The sequence below is a fragment of the Besnoitia besnoiti genome (genome assembly GCF_002563875.1).
Source record: "Besnoitia besnoiti strain Bb-Ger1 chromosome Unknown contig00007, whole genome shotgun sequence".
In the NCBI taxonomy this organism is placed as follows: Eukaryota; Apicomplexa; class Conoidasida; order Eucoccidiorida; family Sarcocystidae; genus Besnoitia; species Besnoitia besnoiti.
In genome coordinates, this window is record NW_021703915.1 from 1362401 (window position 1) to 1385098 (window position 22698).

At 60.0% G+C, this 22698-nt stretch overlaps 2 protein-coding genes across 2 annotated transcripts; both read right to left on the reverse strand.

Annotated features, from left to right (window-relative positions):
- Nucleotides 1-1288: 1288 nt before the first annotated feature.
- BESB_072230 (uncharacterized protein) lies at nucleotides 1289-11226 on the reverse strand (the record flags this gene model as incomplete). The annotated part of the gene is made up of 10 exons (XM_029365596.1): nucleotides 1289-1342; nucleotides 1561-1603; nucleotides 1938-1999; nucleotides 2447-2598; nucleotides 3239-3575; nucleotides 3934-6047; nucleotides 6245-6401; nucleotides 6950-7073; nucleotides 7361-9908; nucleotides 10380-11226. 10 exons carry the CDS (start codon nucleotides 11224-11226, stop codon nucleotides 1289-1291), a joined length of 6438 nt encoding a protein of 2145 aa, XP_029218080.1.
- Nucleotides 11227-14219: 2993 nt separating this feature from the next.
- Nucleotides 14220-19095, reverse strand: BESB_072240 (uncharacterized protein; the record flags this gene model as incomplete). The annotated part of the gene is made up of 9 exons (XM_029365597.1): nucleotides 14220-14324; nucleotides 14776-15324; nucleotides 15648-15744; nucleotides 16075-16190; nucleotides 16534-16711; nucleotides 17277-17421; nucleotides 17735-17780; nucleotides 18020-18209; nucleotides 18647-19095. The coding sequence occupies 9 exons, from the start codon at nucleotides 19093-19095 to the stop codon at nucleotides 14220-14222; spliced, it is 1875 nt and encodes a 624-aa protein (XP_029218081.1).
- Between the last annotated feature and the right edge of the window lie 3603 nt (nucleotides 19096-22698).

Consider the following 22698-nt stretch of genomic DNA (forward strand, 5'->3'; position numbering starts at 1 on the left):
CGTTCACTGTGTGCGGAGTCCTTTAGCTGTGAAGCCGAAAGGAGCGTCGGTAGTATGTCTAAAGACAAAACTTACAGACTGGTGAGGAGTTCCGGTGCCTTCTGCGCCGGGCACCGTCGGTTTTAGGCTAGCGGTCCTATCGTCAGTCCGTGAACGACGCAATACGTAACGCCGTTTTCTTGCTGGCCTAACGGTCCTCGCTCGGTGAGTCTCACAGCTCGCAAGACTCGTGCTACTCTACGTAAATGAGTGGAAACTATGCCGGGCCTGTAAACACTCGGTAGCGGCGCCGTCCCGCGGGGCTGCGCACGCCAAGCCGCCGGTCCGTGTCCGCAGTCGCTAAGGAAAGGGTGCTTCTTCGCATGTTCTCGTCGACCAGCGGCCAGGGCAACAGGAAACAACGCAAACAAGAGAACAAACAGAAGACAGGCTCTGACTCTCGGAGCAGAGACTTGATGCCCGCCTTAAGGTTACGCACAGATATGCATGAGGAAGTCTACGGAGACTGCGCTCGTCGCAAAATGCGAACTTTTGCATCGGGTCGTGGACTCCGACGTCGCAGAGCCTCACCACTCTCCGCCGCGGGACGGAAGTCTGGATACGGCGCTTGACGTCGACGGCGCGCCAACAGCGGAGGAATCGGATCAAGAGAGCCCCGCGATATCAGCCAGCTCGGTCGGCGAAATTTCCCTGTACAGAGCAGCACAAAACCCACCAAAGTGCGAGTTTCACACGGCGCAACCGAACCTTAAACATCTGCGCGCGATGAACCGTGCGAGACAGCAACGATCTTGGCGAAACAGCCGCAGCAGGAGCCTCAACCTCCGAGCGACGCCGCACATCCGCACGCGGGCGCAGTGCCTCAGGTATCGAGAAGGCGATACCTATCCACTATCTACGTAAACGATGAAAATGCGGCGACAACGAAACACGTGGCAATCGGGTTTCCACGAAACGGAAAATGCGACGAGAGAAGGCTTGGATGACGGGCTTCAGCCCCACGCAGACTGCAAGCCCCCTTTCACCATCACTTCACCAGACGAAATCTACCCGAAAGGCGTCCAAAAAAAATTGCTTGGATTCTCGTTCGCCATTTTCGCAGGCAGCGCATACCTCATGTATCTTATGTACGCTTGCCACATTCACACGTATATGCATATATATACATATATATATATATATATATATATATGTACGTATACAGATATATGTACATATATATACATACAGACAAATATATATATATATATACGTTCATGTGATTTGAGGTCTCTTCCTATCGCCCCACTTACAGCCGAGACAGACGGGCAGCCTCTCCAAAGCTCCGCGCGAACATGAGGCTCTGTAGGAACACACAAGCATAGAAAGATCTTCAGCGGACGCCAAACTGTGAGGCGCCCCTGACTGTTGCGGCACCGGCGAAAACGCATCGCTTTCGCAGTCTAACGACGAAGCGAACTACCACAGACGCTCCGCGACAGAGATCTGTTTATGCCAGCAGGTTTTGGGGAGCGTCCTCGCTGCAGCCGCGCGCGGCAAACGCCGACCTAAAGAACTTACCTCGACGCTTGCGGGCTTGTTGCTAAACTGTCGCTTCCCAAGCCTGCAAGCATCAGAAGAAATGCAGAAGGAGGGACGCACATGCCTGGCTCTCGTACGCTCCAGTCAAAGGCCTCAACCCATATGCATATATCCACATGCATAAAGATTTATGCATGCATAGTAGCATACATATTTTTCCTGTTTCCGCGCGAGGTACTGCCCTGCGCGCACACACCGCTTCGCCTTCAGAAATCCACCTCTCTTCTCTGTCTTCGCTCGGCGATTCATGGCCTGCGTGAAAATGTATACATCCCCTGTACCTGAGGACCGTCTCTCCCTTGTCGGACAGTGGAAATAGCTAGCGGAAATGGAGTTCCTTTTTGCCATTGCCTTACTTCCACGCATGCATCAGGAGTGTTGGAGCACGCGCGCCGACGGCTCGCGTGACTGACGGCACCTGAAGAAAAACACAGACAGGGAACGCTGCCCGAAATCGCCGCGGGCGTGCGTGGATGCTCACCCGAAAAAGACGAGTTTCCAAAGTGCACATGCGCAAATGTGGCGCACACATCGGCGCCAAAGAGCAGGATCCCTCAGCGCAGGCTTGACGCGAAAAATAGGACGAAATCGCTTGTCTAAACCGCCCCACGCACGCACTCGAGTGCGACAGACCGTCCTTTGAAACTCCCCACTGCTGCGAACACCAGAGAGGAGAGACTTTCCAAAGGGCGCTTCACAAGACGATGGGAGGTCACAAATGACTCGTCCCCGAGCTCCTGTGCGCGCAATCGCGGGTCGGCATGCACACGCCCTCGCAAAGTCCGCAGCGTGCACGCGCAAGCGTTTTTTTTTCTTTGCTCGTTCGTTCAAGTTTCAGAGCCTCCGCTTACGCCTCCGCGCGTACCCTGAGCAGGTCCACACTCAACTGGAGAAAGAGTGCGTGGCGCTCCGCGAGCAGACTCAGCAGTTTGGTCATCTCAGCGAGGACTGCCGGCTGGAAGACCCCCAGCGCAGCCCCTTCCGTGGGGCCGCCGCCGTCGAGCGCGTTCGCAAAGCCTCCACTGGCGAACTCCTGCAGAGACAATGCGAGACACCGGGGCACAGCTGCCTTCCACAGTCACACAGCGCGAACGGACCAAGTGAAAACCGGAAACTCGTCGCGCTGACTGTCTTTCTACGAAACAGAAGACAACCGCGAGAGTCGACAGGTCTGAGACGACCAGTAAGACTTGCACACGCTGCTCCTACACCCAGGAAAGGCACCTAGAAAAAATGACGCAAACTCGGAATCTAACCTAAAGATACACGCTGCCATTGATAGACACGGGATCACAGCACCTGCCTGGGGTATGTATTGCAAAGCTGCAATATTAGCCACTGAGAAACTCCGCCATTTCATTTCTGGTGGCCGCCCTGCCAGAGGAGCTGCTCTTCCACGCGCTCGAGTAGGCGCTGACCGCTGCTCCCCACTCATCGAAGGCCCCCCCAGCGGAGAGCTAGACTCGACATGTGCAGTTTTGCGTAGCGGAGAGCTAGACTCGACATGCGCAGTTTTCCGTAGCGGAGAGCTAGACTCGACATGCGCAGTTTTCCCAGCTGGACATCTATTCTGTCTCTGCCCGCCCGCTGTTCAGGTGCCTCTCTATTGCCGCTGAAGACGCAGCCGCTTCTCCCATCGCTCAGACCCGCCGCGTACGACTCACTCCTTCCTGCTGCGTCGAGGCGAGCCGAACGAAGGTTCGCAGCGTCATGAGGAACTGCCAGTCGACCTCGGCGAGGGAGAGCGCGCGGAAGTTGCGCCGCGGCCTGCGCGGGTCCTTCGCGCCCGCACCCCGCGCTCCGGGCCCCTCACGCTCGCCGTCGTCGCTGCTTTCGCCGGCAAAGGTCGTCTCGCTGTCCTTCACGAACTCCTCGGGCGCGGAGGACAGAAGCAGCAGCGCCTGAGCCTGGTGAGCGACTCGGCGAAGCACGCCGTGCTGCAGCGCTCGAAACGCCTCCGACTTGGCCGTCAGCGGCAGCAGACTCGTGAGAATCTGAGAACGCGCGAACAGAACACAGAAAAAAACGCGACGTCCGCGCCGGCACAAAAAACCACGCACAGCTCGCTCAGCCGCCAGCCAAACACACGCGAGAGGCGAACGCCGGAACACACATCTGAAATCGGTAAAAGCTGCACCCGGTGGCAACCCAGCTCCACGCGGGTGTCGCCCCCCTGCGGCTTCGCGTGCGCTACGAAGCGGAGCCGGGATCGCAAAATCACGGAGACCCCAGTCTGCCTGCGGGTATGCTCTCCAGAGGGCAATGCATAAAGGGTTTCTCCCGGCTGGTCAGCTCCACGCCGGCTCCCGCACGCTGCCCCGTCCCAGGCCGCCCAGGATGAATGCGACTTACGAGTCTCGCGAGGACGATTTCTGTGCGGCCGGCAACGAGGAGGCGGCGACAGACGCCGTCGTCGCCGCAGTGCTGCACAGCGGCGCGGAGCTTGGCGCAGAACGCCGCGAGGCCGCCGGGCCCTGCCGTCGCCGCGGCTCCGGCGAGGTCAGCCCCGCTCCCGCGAGGCGCCTGCGCGCCTGAGGCGCAGGCTGACGGCGGGCGCGCAGGCGAGGCGACCGGAGGCCCTGCAGGCCCGCCACGGGACCCGGGGGTGCCTGTGGGGGGAGAGGCGCTGGGTTCGGCACCCTTGTCGCGCTCGCCGCTCTCCTCGCTTCCCGCGCCCTGGGTCTGGCTCGCGCGCGCGGGCACGTCCGCTGCTCGCCGTCCCTCTTCTGCCTGCTCGACGCGCCCGGCACCCTCGCTTTCGCCCCTCCTTCGCGCGGGCTCGAGGCCCCCGGCGTCCGTCGCAGGCGGCTCGCCCGCGCCCGCGCCTGCCTGCGGGAGACTGAGCGCCGCAACAGTCGCGGCGAGGCTCGCGAGAGGCAGGACTGCGTCGTGATGCTTCAGCTCCTGAGGCGTTGCGTCCCCAGCCGGCGGCGGCTCGCTGAAACCGAGACTCGGCGGCCACGCGCCCGCCGCGTCTCTGGCGAGAGCCCGCAGCCTCTCCTTCAGACGCGCCACCTGCGGAGCCAGCGAGGGACTCAGCGGCGTCTCGCCGAGGCCGCTGAGCACCTCCGTCTGGGGCGCCGCTCCGGCGTGCGCACCCGCGCCGGCGGGCGCGCCGTCCTTCGCGCGCGTGGCGGTGGAGAACGGCGTAGCTGAGTCGCCGTCGTCACTAATCCAAAACGCGGAGGCGGAGGACGGCACGCCAGCGCAGTCGCTGCCCGAGAGCGCAGCCGCGACGGCCTCCGCGGCGACGAGGGAGCAGCTCTGGTCCCCCCCAGTCGCGCATGCGGCCGCCGTCGCGGCGGCCCGTGCGAGATCGAAAAAGGCCTGGAGACTCTGCGTGCACTGGGCGTACAGGCCGGTGTGGAACCGCGGCAGATACGCCGAGAGAAACGAGTGCGTACTCCGCAAGTCTGCCAACGAACACCGAAACATCTCGCAGGCCCTGCCGTTCGCGCCGCGAAGCAGCGCCACCGGCGCTACAGAGCTCGAGAGCGCCGACCCCCCGGCGTTCGCGAAAGCGGGGGCTTCGGGGCCTGCGGCAGGCCCCGGCGGGGGGGCACTGCCGCTGGGGAAGGCCGCCGAACTGCCCGCCGCGTAGGCAACGAGTTTCGCCAAGGGAATGTCGACGCCGCCGCCCGCCTTGCGGCGCTTCTGCTGGCGCTCGTCTGCGGAGAGCGACTTCGCCCCGCTGGCCTCCACACTCGCACTGCCGCGCTTCAGCTGCTGCCGAGGCCAGCCGCCCGCATGCGGGAGCGGCGGAGGGAGCAGCGGGCGCCCCCCCCAGCCCGCACACAGCCCAGATGCAGCGCTGGGCGGCCATGGAGGAAACCCCACGGGGCCTCGCTCCGCAGGAAGCGACGGCGAAGACTCTCCAGAGACAGAGCCCCCCGCTGCGACGTGCGAAGACAACTCGATTGGTCCGACTGGGAGCAAAGTCCCGCCCGCCGCCGCGGCCTTTTCGCTGGGGCCCTCGCGCGGAGGATCCGCGGCATTCGCCACGGCATCCGGCTTCGCCGTTCTGGCTGAAGACGACGCGCGCCCAGCGCTACGGACACTGTCCATCGAACCTGCGCCCTCACTCTGCGTCTCCTCGCTGGCGACGGGCTCGGGATATCCTGGCGCTGCCGCCGCCTCCGCATCGGCGCGCCTTTCTGCAGGAGACGCAACTTCCGCGGCGCGCGCCGCCACGCGAAGAGAGGGAGAAGGGCACGCAGCAGGCGACGCGGGCGCGCGCCACGCGGCCTCCGCCCCCCCGGAGGCGCCCGCAGCGAGCACAGACGCGGCCGGCGTTGTCGGCAGAGAGAATGGAGGTTCGAACCCCCCCGAGGGGAGATGAGAAGGAACGGTAGGCATCGGACTCGACGGTGAGAGCGGCGGCGTCGGAGCGACCGGAGGCGCCAGGGCGGGAGACGGCCGCGACTCGAGAATGAACTTCGTCAGGCCTACATACGGGGCTGAGAGACCTGAGAAGTCAGCAGGCACACACAGAGTTCGAGCGCTTTTCGCATACAAGCAGAGACCTTCAAAATGCGCGCAAGAGACGGAAGGGCAACGAACGAAACGACTCCAGCCATGCCTCAGTGCGTGACACTCGCGGCAAGCAGCACTCTCTCAAAGTGCGGCCGCGCAAAGAAGCTGCACGGCTGGCGACAGCGCGTACCCAGGACTGCGAAGGCACGCCAAACTCGCTCCTGGCTTCGAAAGATGAGTGGATGGAAGTCAGGACGGTAGAAGGAGAGCGCGAGCGATTCGGCGACGGCTTGGAGGAAGAGCGGATGCATCAACGCGATGCAGACATCGAGAAGATCGTTGCTAGACTGAAGACACGAGGAAAAAAGCAATTCGGCAAGAACGAAGCTCAGTCCCTCCACAGAGAACTCAGTCGCCCTCCGCAAACAGGAGATGCCGTATCTCACTTCGGTTTTTCGTCTCTGCGAAAAAACGAAGTAAGCGCGGGCTTTCCTGCTCACGCGCCTGTCGATATAATCAAAGTCAACCCCTAGAGGGCCACGGATAAAAAAAATCGCCATAATACGCACGACAGATACACGGTAAAGCATCCTCTCTCCCAGTCGCCACTGGGCACAATGGTAAAATGAACATCACCCTCCTCGGAGACAGCAGAACACACGAAACCCGATTTGTCAGCCCCACGCCGCTCTTCGTATCGGGGAATTGCGCGTAGCGCGTCCGCCAGCCCTCTCGGTGTCTAGGCTCTCAGGCAAACGAATCGCATATTCAGCGAACAAAACGTTGCAATTTACCACCAGTGCCCCCGTGCCACACTTTACTCCTTTGCTCTCCCTCAGCCAATCGGGAGGACTAACATCGTGACTGCGGAGGCGCCGCCGGTCTCTCGACTTACCCGAATATGTACGGCTTTCTCTGCAGAGGCCTCGCCGCCAGCTGCAGTGGCGAACGGCGACTTCGAGGAGCTCTTGAGCAGCTCGTCGCGTCGCCGCGCACTTTCCATCGAGTTCGTCCCGCTTCTGCAGAAATAGAAAACAATTCACAGAACAGGCGACCTGAGACTGGGGGGAAGAGGGGAGGAGGGAGGGAGGGCGGTGCCGCGCCTTCTGGGGTCTCCGATCGGGCTTATCTTCCGCGTGCGAAGCACGCGCATGCCACAGAAATAATCTAAATGCATTTTAAGAGGACACCACGGCACGCGACCTCCGCAGTCAACCCCCGATCCATAAGGCCTCCTGGTAGACGCCACGCGCCGCGCAGACGCTAGGCGGTGAGGACGCGCGAGACAGCCGCGATGCAGACCTACCTGATCACTTCCGATACGAGGAGAATGACGCTCCAGCAGGTATCGACAGTCCTCATCTCGGCGTCGTCGCAGTTGAATTTGTCTCTGTAGCCGACGGCCAAGAGACACCGCAACTGGCCCCACTGGCACTCGGCCTGAGACCACGCTCTCGAAATAAGGCTCGCGCGCGAGACGCCGCTGGCGGCCGTCACCGCCGCCTCTTGGGATGGCGCAAGCACAACTGCGCCACCTTCTGCAGCCGCGCGCCGCACTGCGGACGCGCTTCTTTCTGCGTCTCCCGCAAGGTCACGGGTGAAAGGCGCTGCGCTGTCCCGCCCCCCGCCTCCGTCCGGCGGAAGGCCGCCATCGGCCTTCGAGGCGGCGCCGCCGTCGGGCGTGCCTCGTGATCTCTCCGAGTATAAGCCGACGTCCGAGGCAGGCTTCTGAGTCGAACCCGCGCTGCCCAAAAACGTGCCTTCGGCCGGGGCGCTTGCCGCCGCGGGGGCCGGCGCGCCACTGCGTGCGAGACTCGGCTCGGGTTTCGTGGGAGGCACACACGGGTCGGCGGACTGCCCCGTAGACTCGCCGGAGACAGTTCGCGCGATCGCGGCAGAGGAGGAGCGCGCGGCGGCAAACACCGCGGGAGAGGCCTGCCTGTCGGGGGACGGGGAAGGCGGGGCCTGTCGCCCTGCCGCTGCTGAAGAGGCGCCGCGGAGCGCGGGCACCATCTGCGAGGAAGAAGAGGCGAGATCCCTGGCGACAGGGACGATAGGAATGTAGTGGCCTCCCGCTGCACGGCCCCAGCCCTTCTCGCCGCCTGCGGCCAGCAGCAAAGGAGGCGAGGGGGACGCGCCCACCAAATGCGGAGTGGCCCCCCCAGCCGCCTGCGTGTCTCCGGGTGACTGCTGATAAGGCTGCTGGTTATTTCGCAAGTCGATGACGTAGCTGCGCGGCGGCAGGAGCGAGAGAATGAACTTGAGCCGAATGACGAGCGTGAGGAGGTTGTAGATGGCTGGATTTCCGTCTACCAAATCTAGGAGTTTCTGAACGTGTTGCTGAAGCAGCGCAGAGGGGGAAGGGATCTCTGGCGACGCCGAAGCAAGCTGACGCGAGGGCGCCTGATGCAAACGCAGGTACGAGGGCGACGTGAGCGCGGCCCGCACCGCCCCGGTGGTCTCCGCCGCCGACTGCGGCACCGCCATCGTATTGAGAACCGCGACGCAGGCGTCAAGGTCGGCCGAGACTTCGCTGAAGAACTTCCACGGCTGCTTGACCCAGATCAAGTGCTTCGTGCGCGTGTGGGCGATTTTGTAAAAGTCGCGCGCCGCCGGCGTGTCGTCGAGAACCATTTTCAGCACCGCCGGTGGCAGCGGCAGCGGCTGCAGCGCCTCGATCACCGCTGCCAAAATCGGCTGCAGCGGCCTCACTTGGAACATCGGCGCCAGCCGCCCAACCGCCGAATACAGCATCTGAATCGCGCGCAGCGCTTCGTGCCCTTCGCGCAGTCGCTCCGGCGGCAGGTCCTCATCCCCGGCGCTGCCTCCCGCCAGGCCGTCGTCCTCCGCGGAGTTTAAAAGCAACCCGCCGCCGTCGTCGTCGGTCTTCCCCAACCCCGAGCGCACAAGGCTCCCCCGTCGACTGCGGGCGTCCGCCTCGGCCTCTCCGTCGTCGCCTGCGACGCGCCGGCCGCTGCGTCGCCGGAGCCCAGAGGAGGCGGGAGTCGCGACCGCAGTCGCGCGCCCTGCGGCAGTCCCGGCGCCGCCTCCGTCTCGCGTGCCGCCCGCAGCCTTGGCGGTCTCGGAGGCCCCCCCTGCGCCCGTGGGGGGTCTGCGCGCGCCGCCAGAGAGACGCGCCTTCTTCCCTTCGCGCATCCCGAGAGCCCAATCCCGCCACACGGCCTCGCCCTCCGCACCGAGATGCGGCACGACGACGGCCTTGAGCCGCGCGAGGTCGACGTCTTCATCAGCCCCCCCGTCGCCGGCGCCCGCCGGACGCCCCGCGCCCGGCGTGCGCCGGCCATCAAAGAAGCGGCGGACAACCGCGCGAAGCTTCGCCGCGCGCAGAAGCAACTTAGGGCGCAGCGCGCTCTCGAAGACGCCGCGGTAGGTCGCGTTTCGCTTCACGCCCATCGCGCGAAGCAGAGACACCAGCGCCGCCGCCCGAGCGTCTCGCAGGCCTTGCGTCGCCTGCCACCGCCGGCAGACCACGAGGGCCGGCGAGACGTTGGAGAGGAGAGGGGGCGAGGAGGCGCTGCGCGAAGAAGCTGCGGCGGAAGGCGCGGCCGCCGAAGCGAGAAAGGCCGACGAAACGGCGGCCGAAGAGGGCGCGCCCCCGGGGGGCGGGTGTAGCGCTGGCGAGTCCGAAGCATACCCAGCCGCCGGCGCGACCTGCGGAAGCAGCGAAGGCACCACCGCGGAAGGCGGAAGGTCTTCGGGCGTCGAGGGCGACATCGCGGGCCCCTTCGCCCGCGCGACGGAACGCGATCTGCCGCAGACACTCAGTGCGACGCTGGCGGGAGACAAGGAGCCTGCCGCCGGCGCTGCACTGGGGCGGCTTAGCATGTACGCCTCTGAAGACAGGAAAGGAAGCAGAAAAAACCACAGACGTGCATCTTTGGCTCTGGCCTCTCGCTCCCGCCAGCCGCTACGCATGCAAGACTCGAAGTTCCCTCAAGTCTGCGCGGCTGCATGTCAAGCCGGCCTATGGCAGTCTAGCACAGAGGGGTATCCCGTCGCAGCTTCGCGTGAAGGCGCAACTCACAAACACCCCAGCTACTGGGGTTCACGAACCCGCCACATCGCTGAGCAGAGAGACACTGTCTCGCCTCCAGCAGAGCACAGCAAAGTAAAAACTGGCGCAGATCTGGCCCCGCGATGACACCGCCGCTGCGGACATCAACAGATGTGTCGCGTCCCTCGCTGACGCCGGCAGAGGTATGCAGAGACATTCGTGAGCAGAGTGGGTATACCGCTCGCTGGCCGCCGTGTTTTCAACACGGGTTAGCTGAAGCTGAGCACGCTGAGAAGCTCTCGAGGCTTACGTTCGAAGAACTGCCTTAGGGCCTGTTTTCCTGCCGGGCCGCAGTGGAGACCCTCGGGGGGCTGCAGTTGGAGAAGCAGCTGCTGCTGTCTCTGTTGCTGTTGCTGCTGCAGTTCTTCGAGGAGCTGTTCTTGCTGCTGCTGCATCTCCCTCAGGCGCTCCTTCTCCTGCAGCAGCTGGAGGCTCCGGTGCTCCAGCGCCGCCTGCGCGTTCGCGCCGAAGGTCTCTGCGCTGTGAAGCCCTCGAAGCTCCGCCTCGTCCTCCGCGCCCGGAGGGGCTTGCGGGGTCGCGAGGCCCTCAGCCGAGACTGCGGACGCCCCAAGCAAGGGCAAGCTCCGCGCCTCCGGCGGGCTCTCCGCCGCGCAGCCGCGCAGGACCTCTCGGGCTGGCGAAGGCCCGCGGGAGAAGCCGCTCGCCGCGAGCGCTTCCACAGCGTAGCTCTGAAGAAGCGGCTGAGACGGTGAGAAGGACGAGTTTCCAACGGTGACAGGCGCCTTTGTCGGTGCGAAGAGATTGGGTGGCATCGGCGCAAGGCCGTGCGAGGGCGAGAGCGCCGCCGGCACAGACAGCGGCACGCCTGGAGCCGCGCAAAACGCCGGGGAATCAACGGTCGCTCCTGGAAGGGGTCGCGAGAGCGGAGGCCCTCCCCCGGGGGGGAAGCGGGAAGCCTCTTGCGCACAGAGTTGCTCGCGGAGAGACGCCTGACAACGCTGCAGCTCGGCCTCCACGCGCTCCTCCTGTTCACGCAGCAGCGCGAGGCGAGCCGCGACCTGCTCACGCTGGAGGTGCTGCTGCTGCCAGGCCCCCGAGGTGCCTTGCAGGAAGTCGGCGCTCCAGCCGCTCGTCATGGCGGAGCGCGGCGAAAACAAAGTCCGCGGAAAAAAACCCGAAAAAAAGGACCCGGGGCGCGGCTAGCGGAGCGCGGACAACAGCGTGCGCTGCGGCGTCTTCACATCCTAGCACGTACCGGAGCGGTGGTTTCGGATGTCCCCGGAAAAAAAGCTCTATCCATCCGCTCAACGACTGAGTCTGAGAAGCACAACGCTCTCAGGGGAAGACGGGGAAGTCGCGCTGCTCATCCTCCTGCGGGGTGGGGGGCCTTGAGGGGACCGAGAAGGACAAAAAAAAACTCCCCTAAACGCAACAGCTCGCGGAAAAACGGGATAGCGATGCGGCCGCCAGCACAGGACAGTTACGCATGCCTCTCGACTCTGCAGAAACCGACGCAGAAGGGGTTCCACGCAGCAAGTTACAGAGGCTGCTGGCGGGCAGAGGAGATCGCGCGCGGCTCCGCGCAGGCGAGACAACGTTGAGATGCCGTCGAATCGACTCGGTGCGAAACTAACACATCCGCGTCCATCCACGGGCAACGAAGCTGCGGACAGCCGAGTGTTCGTTGCCGTGAGCATGCCGCGTGTCTTCTGAGGGAACAGATGGACGAGTGAAGGGGGAAGTGCAGCGGGATCGACGGGACAGGGGAGCTCGCCGTCGAACTCCACGCTTGAATGCGTGCGGAATCCAGCAGTCAAACGAAGTGCGCAAAAGCAGCTCACACCTGAGCTTTGCTCGGTGCCCAGCTTCCGCGCAGCCGTCCGCTGCGAACTGTCAAAGACTGATGCTCGAATTCTGCGGGACTCTGAAGCGACAGCGTACGCAGCACTCGGTTCACAGGCGCGGCAGACGTTCGCGGCTGCAATCGGCGGGTGTTTGCGCCGGCTCACCTTCCACCACAGGTTTTCTCTGCAGCGTACAGAAAAGGGCGTGCACATACTTTTATTGAAAATGCGTGAAAAACGAGACTTAGCTCAGGCGACAGCAGAATTTTAGAAGACAACATTCGTCTTGCTTCCTCAGCCAGAACGCATGCGCGCACGAAGAAAAGGTACAAAGCATGCACGCAAGAAGGCACCGCCCTGATAGCGAGAGAAGCGGACCTTCTCGCAAAAGAGTTGGCATGGAACTCGACGGTTTCTCTCGGATTGCTCTTGATACAAGAAATTGTCAAGCTTCTTGTCTACCGTACCGTCCTGTCCGGGAACTGAGTGATCTATTCAGCTTATTTTCGACACGGTGTCCATGAACGTTGACCGTCAGTCGGCCTCGCACACGCGAGGTTTGATAGCTGATGTCTCTGTTCAGGCCCCTTTCTAGATGTTGGAAGACAGGCAACAGGATCCATTCGTCTAGTTTGCTCGTCACTCTGCCCACAGCCTCTGGAGACAGACTCTGGGCAAGCAGAGTCGTCATGGCGCAAGGGCCATCTCGCTGTCGTGGGTGGAAGACTACGAGCTAGGTCACTTGGCCAGAGTTTCACTAGCTAGTGTGACTGCACTCCACGGCTTCCCATCTGCACCTCGTCGCGATCCGTATTTATTGGATGCTCCCCCGTAACTAGAGAGACTTTGGGGCGACTTGCTTTCTCTTTGATAACGGTTCAGCACGCGAACTTGCGCCGCACACACTTTCTTCGGCGCTTAGGCTCGCAGCATTCCACTTTGAGGCTCCGGGCTGGAGGAAATCGCCACACGCGATGTTCGAGTTTTGCCACACAACGCAGACTGCGGAGAACTGGACACCGCGTTAGACGAGGGACACGGTGTCTCCTGACACGACCACAGTCGATTTCTCATTTCCCTCTATATTGCGCCTGCGCTCTTGGATGTTGCTCCAAACGCGGCTTCTGCTCTTTGCGGTTCCTCCAGGGGCAAAGAAAACCGGTTGTGGCTCTGTGCGGAAGCTCTGAGAAGGGCCGGCTCTGCAACATACCGGAAACACGCACCTTAACTGGTATACACGCCACTGGAGCTTTCGGTGCCTCTGCAAGTCAAAGCACCTGCAGGTTACTGATTGCCAGCAAGCACTCTCTGGTGAGCAAATCTAAAACGAAGTTGTGTGAGGCACGTATAGTGTGGCATACACTTCTGGGCTCTCGACGACCTTTTTACCCTCAGTGTGCGCGCTTTACGAAATCGTTGTCAGTGGCGCAGTTCGGTAGCGCGACGCCTGACATTGAACGTAGTCGAGAACGGCCACATAATAGTCATGCAAATCTAGATTCACAGAAGTGCCTGAGACTCGAGGCACCGTGCCTCTCCGACTTCATCTGAGTCCCTGAGAAATGGTTATAATCTTCTAGCATGCGAGGCTGAACTGCGCGCAACCGGAGGCTCGCTTTGTGCTGAAGTGCCAAGAAATCGTGTCCCTCAACCGCAGCTAGCGCTACTCGTCCGAAGAGTAGGAAAGTGTGCACAAAAACCGACATCGGGATGCCGCCCAAGTATTCCATCCAAGCGTCTGAAGTACCCGAGCGAGACTAGAGTAGCGACACCTGTCGTCGAAGGCCAGCAGTTCGGTTTGAGAATCTTATTATTCGCATACATATATATAGATAGGTATAGGACTGTCCTATGGAGATTCCGCCGCCACAGCGTCCGAGGCAGAGCGCAAACTGCTAGGGGGGGTTTCTGTAGCTGAACGCGACCGCCAACTTGCAGCTCTACATCATTTCTCTCTACAAGTCCCCTGTTTCCGGAAACGTGCTCGTCGTGTCCGGTGAAATCTGTACGGCCAAGTAATGTAATGTGTTTCAAGAGTTGCCGCCTGTGACCTGCTGCACCTCAGCCTCTAATCGCGCGCCCGGATTAGTTTTGACGCAGTAAATTGACATTCTCCCGCGTTCCTCGAAACATGCACAAGGGCCCGGGGCGAACATGCGTCGCCTCGCCCCCTTCCCTCCCCACTTCTCTGCCTCGCCGTCACAAAGCAGCGGCTCTCGACGAGATAGCGGCTGCCACCATCATTCATACTCGCGCATACACTACTACACTGCTCAATCGCTCGATTATCTCGGCGCTGGGCACGCCTTTTGCGCGAAGTTGTAAGGGTGGTGTCTGCTTCGCCTCGCGGGCCGCCCTTCGCCCCCCGCAGCAAACGCCGTCGTTAGAGTCTGCGAAGAAAAGAAAAACAGCAAGCAGACTGTGGAGTGAGCAGAGGCGCGCCTACACAGAGCCCTGTGAGCTGAACGGCGCGGGGAGCCGCGCATCAAAATCAGAGAGACCTCAATATCAGTACCACGCACCGACAGTGTCTGCATGTGGAGGCAGGTCGCGGACATCTCCTGGGTATCATCACGGCCACAACGGAGACTGCTAACTGCATCCCAAGCATCCGTGTTATCAGGGTCGCGGCGCTTAGCCGGTTGAGAGCAGACGCCAATCTGAGCGAACGTGAAGTTGCTTCGCGAGACACGTTTATTGGTACGCATTCTGTGTGCGCGAGGCAACGTGTAGACCGCAAACACACGTCAGCGCGTTCAGAGCTCCTTCTCGCGCGGCATCAAGGCTGCAAAGGCGGTGCTTCTCAAACCGCGGCTCTCGCCCGCGGGCATCTTGCCATACCTTCAGAACGATCGCAGCAATGTGCTCAGAGAAGATTTTCACTTGGCGGGTCTTTCGGTCGGAGGCGTCGCGAGGTGTCTTCTTCCACTCGCTCTCGCCCGGGCTTGACGCGTCTGTCTGCACTCCTGCTGCGTCGTTGCACCCCTTCTTCCGCGACGCGTCGTGATCGCCGCTTTCGTCTGCGAGGCCGCCACCTCTCGCGCGGGGGAACACACCGTAGGGAGACACATCGTAGAGGGTCTGCAGGGGTTGGGAGCCTCCGCTCGCGGCGCGATCGAGCCCCGGACGCGCCTTCAGCGGATCCGCCGCAGCGACAGCTCTTGCCTCGTCGTCTTCCCCTTCAGCAGCGGAGGCGCTGCGCTGCAGGCTGCACGCGGTCGCGAAGTAGTCGCGAATGCTCCTCTCGAGTCGCTCCTCCAGCCAAGTAAGCCGCGGCGTCACGCGGACGCTGAAGAAGGAGGAAATCTTGTAGGCGCGCGGCGCTTGCGCATCCAAAGAGAGCTCCAGACCCTCAATCGAAATCTCGTAGTCTGTCGCGCTATCCAGTGGCTGAGAGGGAACGCAACTGGACGCGGAGCAACGGCAGATGTGCAGCCTCTTCTACCGCCAACCGCACAATCCGTCCCTCCCCGCGTGAAGCTGGACGAACATGAAGGGGTGCCCTCCGGCCGTAAACTCATCTTGTACTCTCTGGCGCACACTCCTTGCCCCCGCATATATGTATGCATATACGTATATATACATATATATACATGTGCGCGCGAACCCGCTGTGAAATCTAGGAGTCCGCGTGCACATGTACGTTGGCAACGACGCCCTGACTCAAGTTGCGTGCGCCACAACGGGGAGCGCCGCCAGAGGAGTGTGCGTACTTTGTACTGAAGCGTGACGTATTTCGGAGTCCTCTCCACGATGAAGAGAGGCGAGAACGCCGCCAAGCCTCGCAACTGGCGCTCCAAGGCGTCGATTCTGCAGAAAAGCAGAGAACGAATCACCGCTTGCCGTCACACTTGTTTTTCAACATTCGTCGCGCGCACAAGAGAGCATACATGTACGTATATGTATGCAAAGAATATACACAGATCTTCTCATCCGCACGCCCCCGTAACAGGTCTCAAGCGATGCGAGACGTCGTCGCCTCTCACCCTATCCCTCAGACAACACACGAAAACAGTGAACTAGGGAAGAGATAGCAGGAAGCATCCTGCAGAAGAAAAAACTTGCTCGGACAACTATATACACATGCATATGATTTCGCTTCTACCGGCCCTCCTGACAGCTCCTGCCTTTCACACACACCTCGTGTTCAGACGCTGCATGCGTTCGTTCTTTGTCAGTTGATCGAGCCGCTCCGTCGTCCAGTCCTCGATGGCCATAAGAAACTGCTGCCGCTTTTCACTCAAGCGACTGGCTACCTGAAAAAACCACAATTCGCTTTCAACACGTGCTCCTGTCGCCACCTCCTCACCCCGCTGGCGACTGCTCTGGCAACCAATGGAAAGGGCCACATAGGCATATGTATATATCTATGAGTATACACACAAGTATATCGTATGTACACATATATGCGGACACACAGCGGGTCTCCTGTATCTGTGTAGACGTGCATGCGGATCTGCCCCAGAAGCTCGCATCCGGTGCTTGATGCGATAGTCAAGGTCCTCGCCCTGTCTAGGACACACCAGCGACGTGTGGGTTCACAGAAAGCATCGATTCGTATGCGACACAAGAGCGATACAGGGAGAAGAGTTCTCACACCTGGTCTGCCTCTCGACGCGCGTTGTTGAGCCGCGCTTCCAGTTCGCGTTTCTGCTCTTGCTGCGCCTTCAGCGCCGCGTCGATCTGCTTCTCCCAGGCGCTGCCGGCGGCCACAAGCGGCGCGGCTTCGCTCAGGTGCCTCTCCACCTCGCAGGCGCCATCGATGAACAACTCTGCCCTGAAGATGGAGAGGGAACACACAAAGGAAGAAAGCGACAAAACGCCTGTCGAACTCACGCCTTCCGTAGATTCTGACGCAGCAGCACGCGCAGGCTCTTGCCACTCCGCATTTTGTACACTGCAGGCGTGCGTGCACCCCGGTGGTAGTCCCATCCGAGACATTCGAGACGTCTTGTGCTCGCGAAAAGACGCAAAAATAGGTGGTATATGAGATATTCTCGACGGAGGTTCAGCCTCCCACGCGGGCCTCAATCAAGGCGAAAACGCCACCTCGAAGCCAGAAGCGTGCCCGGGGCTCTGCCGCACTTTGGCAACTTGCGGAGGTGGTCAGTGGTGTAACGGCGCCGTGTTGTCGTCGGGTGCCGGCACTGGAAGGTTGGCTAGTGGAACGCCACACTCGCACAAGCAGTTCCAAGACTAAGGGGCCTAGACTGCCAACGACTCCGAAAGAAAACTTTATGGCCTGTCCCCTTGCTGTGGGTACACCGTGTACGCCGGGGCAGAGTTTTGCTGGAGGTCCGCTGAAACGGTCTCTGGGTCACAAAGTTGACTTTTCGGCATACCAGCGAATAACGAAATCCGCGCGCCTTTGCGCCTGCATCTGAGTCTCCTCCAGACGTCGCTTCAAGGTCCGAAAACTCGTTGCCATCGACGCGGCTGTCGCGTCGCTGCGAGCCTTTAAAGCGGCAAAGGCGTGTGCGTCAGAGGCTGCGCCTGCAACGCACACATTCACAGGAAGAGGAGATGAACACCAAGTGAAAACGCGAGGCAACGACGCCCCGCCCTCTAGCATGCCGAAGACGACGTTCCATCTGAGGAGGTAAGGCACGCTCGCTGTGCGCTTGCACTGCAGCGGCAAGCCTGGGCGACTTTCGTCGTGCGGGAGCGTATGCCCGACATGGTGACAAAAGACTCTCGAGTGTATCAGAGCGACGAAGAAGATTTCGCTATCCGAGCAACAAGAGGTACGGACAGACCAGAACGCGTTGGCAAGCGACTCAGAAGGAGACGAAAACCAGACGCTCACCGCCGGAATCAGTTAAAGCCTCGAGCAGCCTCGCGAAGTCCTCGCTTGCTTCCTGCTTCCCTGCCTATTCATACAGCCACAGAGCAGACGCCGGCGAAGAAACGTGAGACCTTTTTTGAGGCCGCTTCGACCCCGCTAGACGGATGACCGCCCACCCGAAGTTCGATCATTGGGATCCGAGAAAAAAGGCTGCGCGCTCCGTTCCGCCGTAAAATACGAGCCCCAGACCCCCCCGCGAACCCTCATGACGGCGTTCACCGATCTTACCTGGTCGGAGACGGGAGTCGCTTTCTGAAGCGCCGAGGCCTCGCCAGAAGACGTGGCTGTGAGTGCTGCCGCTACGGCCAGAATGTGAGCAGCTTCTGTCGGGTCAGCTTCGTCAAGCGAGCCAAAAGACAACCCTTGAGGCGCAGTCGCAGCGGCCTCGCGCAGGCTCTCTGAGAGCCGCGACAGAGCGTCGGCGTACGCCCTGCGCAAAAAGGGGGAGAAATCCTACCGATACGGCTCATGAAGGGGTGGGCGCTCTCTCAACAGGGCGCACACTCGACAACGAATGCCTGGTTGTCTACGCAGAAAAAGTGGAAAGAAAAACAGACGTGCATACGCGTGTGGATCGTGAACGCGGTTCAGTCGAGTGCATGTAGAGCGCAGGTGAAAACCTGCCCCGCAGTCTGAGATGCGATGGGAGAGAAATTCGCTCGCCAGTAGACAAGGCGGGCTCCCGTTTGGTCAAGGGAGCACGAGCGAATCCAAACCATTCATGCAGAGGCTCGCTGGACACGCGCACTACTGTAGAGCGAGGCGAGCTCAGGACGCCAGTGGACACACCGCCCTCCAGGCGAGTCAGTTGTGGCGATACGCAAGGCACATGGTAGGGTTTGTCGCCAAGTTTGGTCGCCGCCCTACCTCAGTTCGTCAATCTGCTTCTGCAGAGCTGACGTGAGAAGCCGCTGCTGTTCCCACTGCTCGGCGCGCGGGGCCGAGTTCTTTGTCTCGTCTGCTGCGGAGGCAGACATCCGGGGTACGGGAGCCAGGAGCCCCGCCGATGCGTCACTCGCTTTATCTACGTCTTCCTGGCAAAGGCACAGCCGCTGAAGCACACGATGGCAGTCGCGGCGGGCTCCCTCAAAGAGACGTAGCAGGCTGCCTCTTGAGGCGGAGGCCTCAGGGCAACTCGCGGCCTCACACAACACTTCCTCGTTGCCGCTTTTCTCTTCCCCTGATGAACTCTTCTTGGAACACGCTGAGAGGGAGATCGAGGGGTTGCGTGAGGGTGCACCGCCGTCGACTCCGCCGCTCGCCGACAGGCGCAGCGGATCTCGCCGCGCAGGGATAGAAACGGGAGGCGCGTGCATTTTCCGCCGCCCGTCGTGGTTGACGATTCTCCGAAAAATTCTCTCTTGACTCTAAAGGCTGAAGAAGAGAGAAATGCGAAACCAGGGTTCTTGTGCGCCAGCATAAAGTGTGTTCGTACAACACCGGTTGGTCTCCGTCTCAGTGCGAGACAGACATGTTGTGCTGCTCCGGTGGCCATGCGAAGTCCAGGAGGTCACCCCGTTCCAGCCGACAGCCTAAGGACCAATAAACAAGAGAAACCGTCGCCGAGAGTCTGCATCCCGCGTCGCAACAAATGATACCGATGATTTGCCACATTTAATGCAACTACTTGTCTGCTATCGAAACCAGCGCAGGCACAGGAAGCCGCGGCGTCATTTTGGATGCCGCCGACACGGGACAATGCTGTAGCTACAACTAAAAGCCCAAGAGCGGCCGCGCTGTCCAGTAAAGCTCCGATAAAAACGTAAGAGCGCCGTGGGCAAGCAGTCTACTCCAATTTCGCAGCGGCAGCTTGGACGAGCGAAGAAGACAAAGATGCGCGGCGACAAGACACACGTAGTTGGAAAGGAGGCAGGGGGTGGCAGCACGGGAACCCGCTGGCCTGTAAACACGAAGCAAACGGAGGCTGTATCAGGTCTGCAAGTTAGCACATTCGTGAAACCTTTATGTGAGGACGACGCCACTGCTGAGTCTAGAAATCCTCTGCGCGTGTATGCGCAAGCATGCACACAGTTCTTGCATGCAGGGAGAGGCTACAGCAGACAGAAACGCTGCGGGCTCGCTCTTTGGCAATGGCCGCGCAGGGCGAGGTAACGGGAACTTTGCGACTTCACTATAAACTGTGAGCACTGGACAAAGTGCCCTCCGCCAGACAGGGCTCTGCGTTCCTGTTTTCCTCTCACAAGACTACCGAACGCGGCTCTTCTCCCAATCTGGCATCAATCTCTGAGATTGCTGACTTTCCACATCTTATGAGCCGCCTGGCTGTTATCGAAACAAACGCAGCGGAGTCCAGGTACAAATTCGGCTGCAGCCCACCTAGTAGCTACTGGAACGCAGCTCGCTCAACATCGAACCGTCATCCTTTCCCCCATTCGGCAGGATATCAGTTTCTACCGAGAATAGTGGCTGCATGTGGAACGAGCAACCTCACCTTATTGAAAGCTTTCAATCGAGGGACGATCGAACCCACATGCTGCTTGCTTCGAAGAAGGTGTTTCGCGGTGACAGTTCGCTGCGCGTTTTGCCCACTACTTCACTTCGCGTGCGCGGGCACCCAGGGGCTATGATTAACAAGCGAGGAGGGAAGGCAAAAGTAAGGTGCAAGAGCGGCATGCGGCTGGGCCCAGGCTGCATAACGTCACACTCTCTGCCATAGCCGTAGACTGAAAAGTGGTTTCCTGTGTTGGTCATGCATAGACAATCCGTACCATAGCAGAGTAGAGTTGTTGACAGCTATACCCCGAAAATCAGTGAAGGAGCCTCCCTGGTTTTCATGTGGTTCTGTGTTTCATACGAGGACACAACAGGCGCTTTGCCAGTGCGTGCGCATTGAAACTGCAGACCATGGTTGCGCGGGCATCCTGCCACTAAGCAACTGTCATTTGAGCGGGTTGCCATCATGTGGTTAACGCAGTTTAATCAACTAATATAAACATGTGTGAGCCAGACGATTCGCCTCTACGCGACAAGGAAGGGAAGACAATAATACCAATTGGGAACGCCATACCGTTGCGAGGCTGTGCATGCCCGTATCAGGCGTAGCACGAAGGACGTGGGATTTGCTAGACACAAGAAGTCAGTGCCTCCATGTTTCCGGCTCATCTTAGCAACGCAGGTGCCTATGTGAACGGGGAATAGGTCGGAAAAGAAACTGAGGGCGAGGCCCTCGAAGATATTACTGACAGGCTTCTAGCCTTGCTTCTGAAATGAAGACATGAGATTAAGATGCGTAACGGAAACTCTGATGGAGGCTGGTGAATCGCCAGTTTTGGACTGAACCGCACCCTGTTGTACTCGCTCCCTAGCGTTCTAATGGAATATTCCGCATATTTTCCGCATATTTCACCAGGACGACGGTTCCCTTGGAGATGACTACCGGCCACACTGGTTTTCAAGCTAGAGGTTTCTCGCGGTAGGGAGGTGGGCTGTGACAAAAGTACGACCCACCCCGGCAGGAAACACTTGCAACAAAAGCTGGCGATCATTTGCTCCGGCAATATCAGCAGGCTTGCTTCAGTCTCCCTACAACGCAACGCTTAGGAGTACAAGTGGGCTTCCAGGAAGTAGCCAGTCAACAGTGACAAATCCCACGTGAGAGACCGCCTTCTGGATCTTTAGTGCATTGGGGGGACATCGCCTCATCTTTTCTCAAAGCGTCTTGCGTATGCGCAGCCTTTCTTCAGGAAAAAGCAACTTCTGCCACCCGAAAACATGGGTTGCGGAGTCACGCTCCAAATTCGGCCGCACTGGATTAAACGATAGACGTGGACGAAAAGGACACGAGGATAGCGAAATTTATAATGCAGGATGTCTATTACTGGCTCTAGTAATCGTGCCGGTACTGACTTCGCACTTTAGGTGGCCTTCTATCCGCCAACACTACTGGCAGATGGTAAATGCTATCCTGCGTTCGCCTGGCTGCAGTAACCACTCCATCTCTGGTAATGGAATCATCCCTAAAAAAATGGGCATGCTTATCAACAGTGAGTTTCACAGCTACAAGATTAAAACACAGATTCTTCCTCGACCGTCCCACGCGGCCAATTCAGGCCTGTCATCACAAGACAACCAAAGTTGTAGCGCATGTCTGCGAGTAGCTAGCAAGCGCCATGCCGTTACAAAGCTCGACTCTCGATGACGACAGCACACTGCCTCTATTTTTTTGTGGTTGTAAAGAATGGTTCTTATTTGGAAAACGTTGTCTCTTTTTTCCCTTCCAATTTCCTTCGACCGGTGTATATTGCGGGGGGCGGGTCATGTTGCTCCCATCAAGACATCCCATGACTCTCGCGCTAGGCATAGACTGGAGGTCACGGCCGCGTCCGCTGCAGCATGCCCACACGTCATGATCTGATTCAGCGTGCACAACGGAAACACAGTTCATCTACTCGCAGGTGGCCTCTAACCATTGTTCTGCCCTTTCGCTGTCTTTCTTCTCTATTAACCTGCTCCGGCGATCTAACTCGAGTTGCGCAGTCGTGTCTTGTCCGCACCGTACATCTGTACAGCGGTGTTGGAGTGACAGAATGGGGCATGTGTATCACGCGGCCACAGGTGAACTGGCAACGCGCGCCTGCCCACCATGACCCGGCTTCTCTTTCATGTAATCTCTTCGTCAGGCAGACTGTTGTATCGCGTGGCTGCCAGGCTGTACGCGAACACAGGTGCACAACGGTGCCCTAACGACTTGTGAACTGGGGGTGGCAAGAGGCCAATAAAGGCCTGATAATGCGACAGCCAAGCCCCTGATTTCTCGAAAACAGTGCATGCCGCACTTGGGGAGCTCAAGCGCATGAATAGGACTGTTCCTCCAGATATGCCTTCCATCATCTTTCTCGGCGTTGCGGGGCTCGCGCACTTCTCCAGGCACCGCCCAGCCATCCTGGCACTTGGGCGCC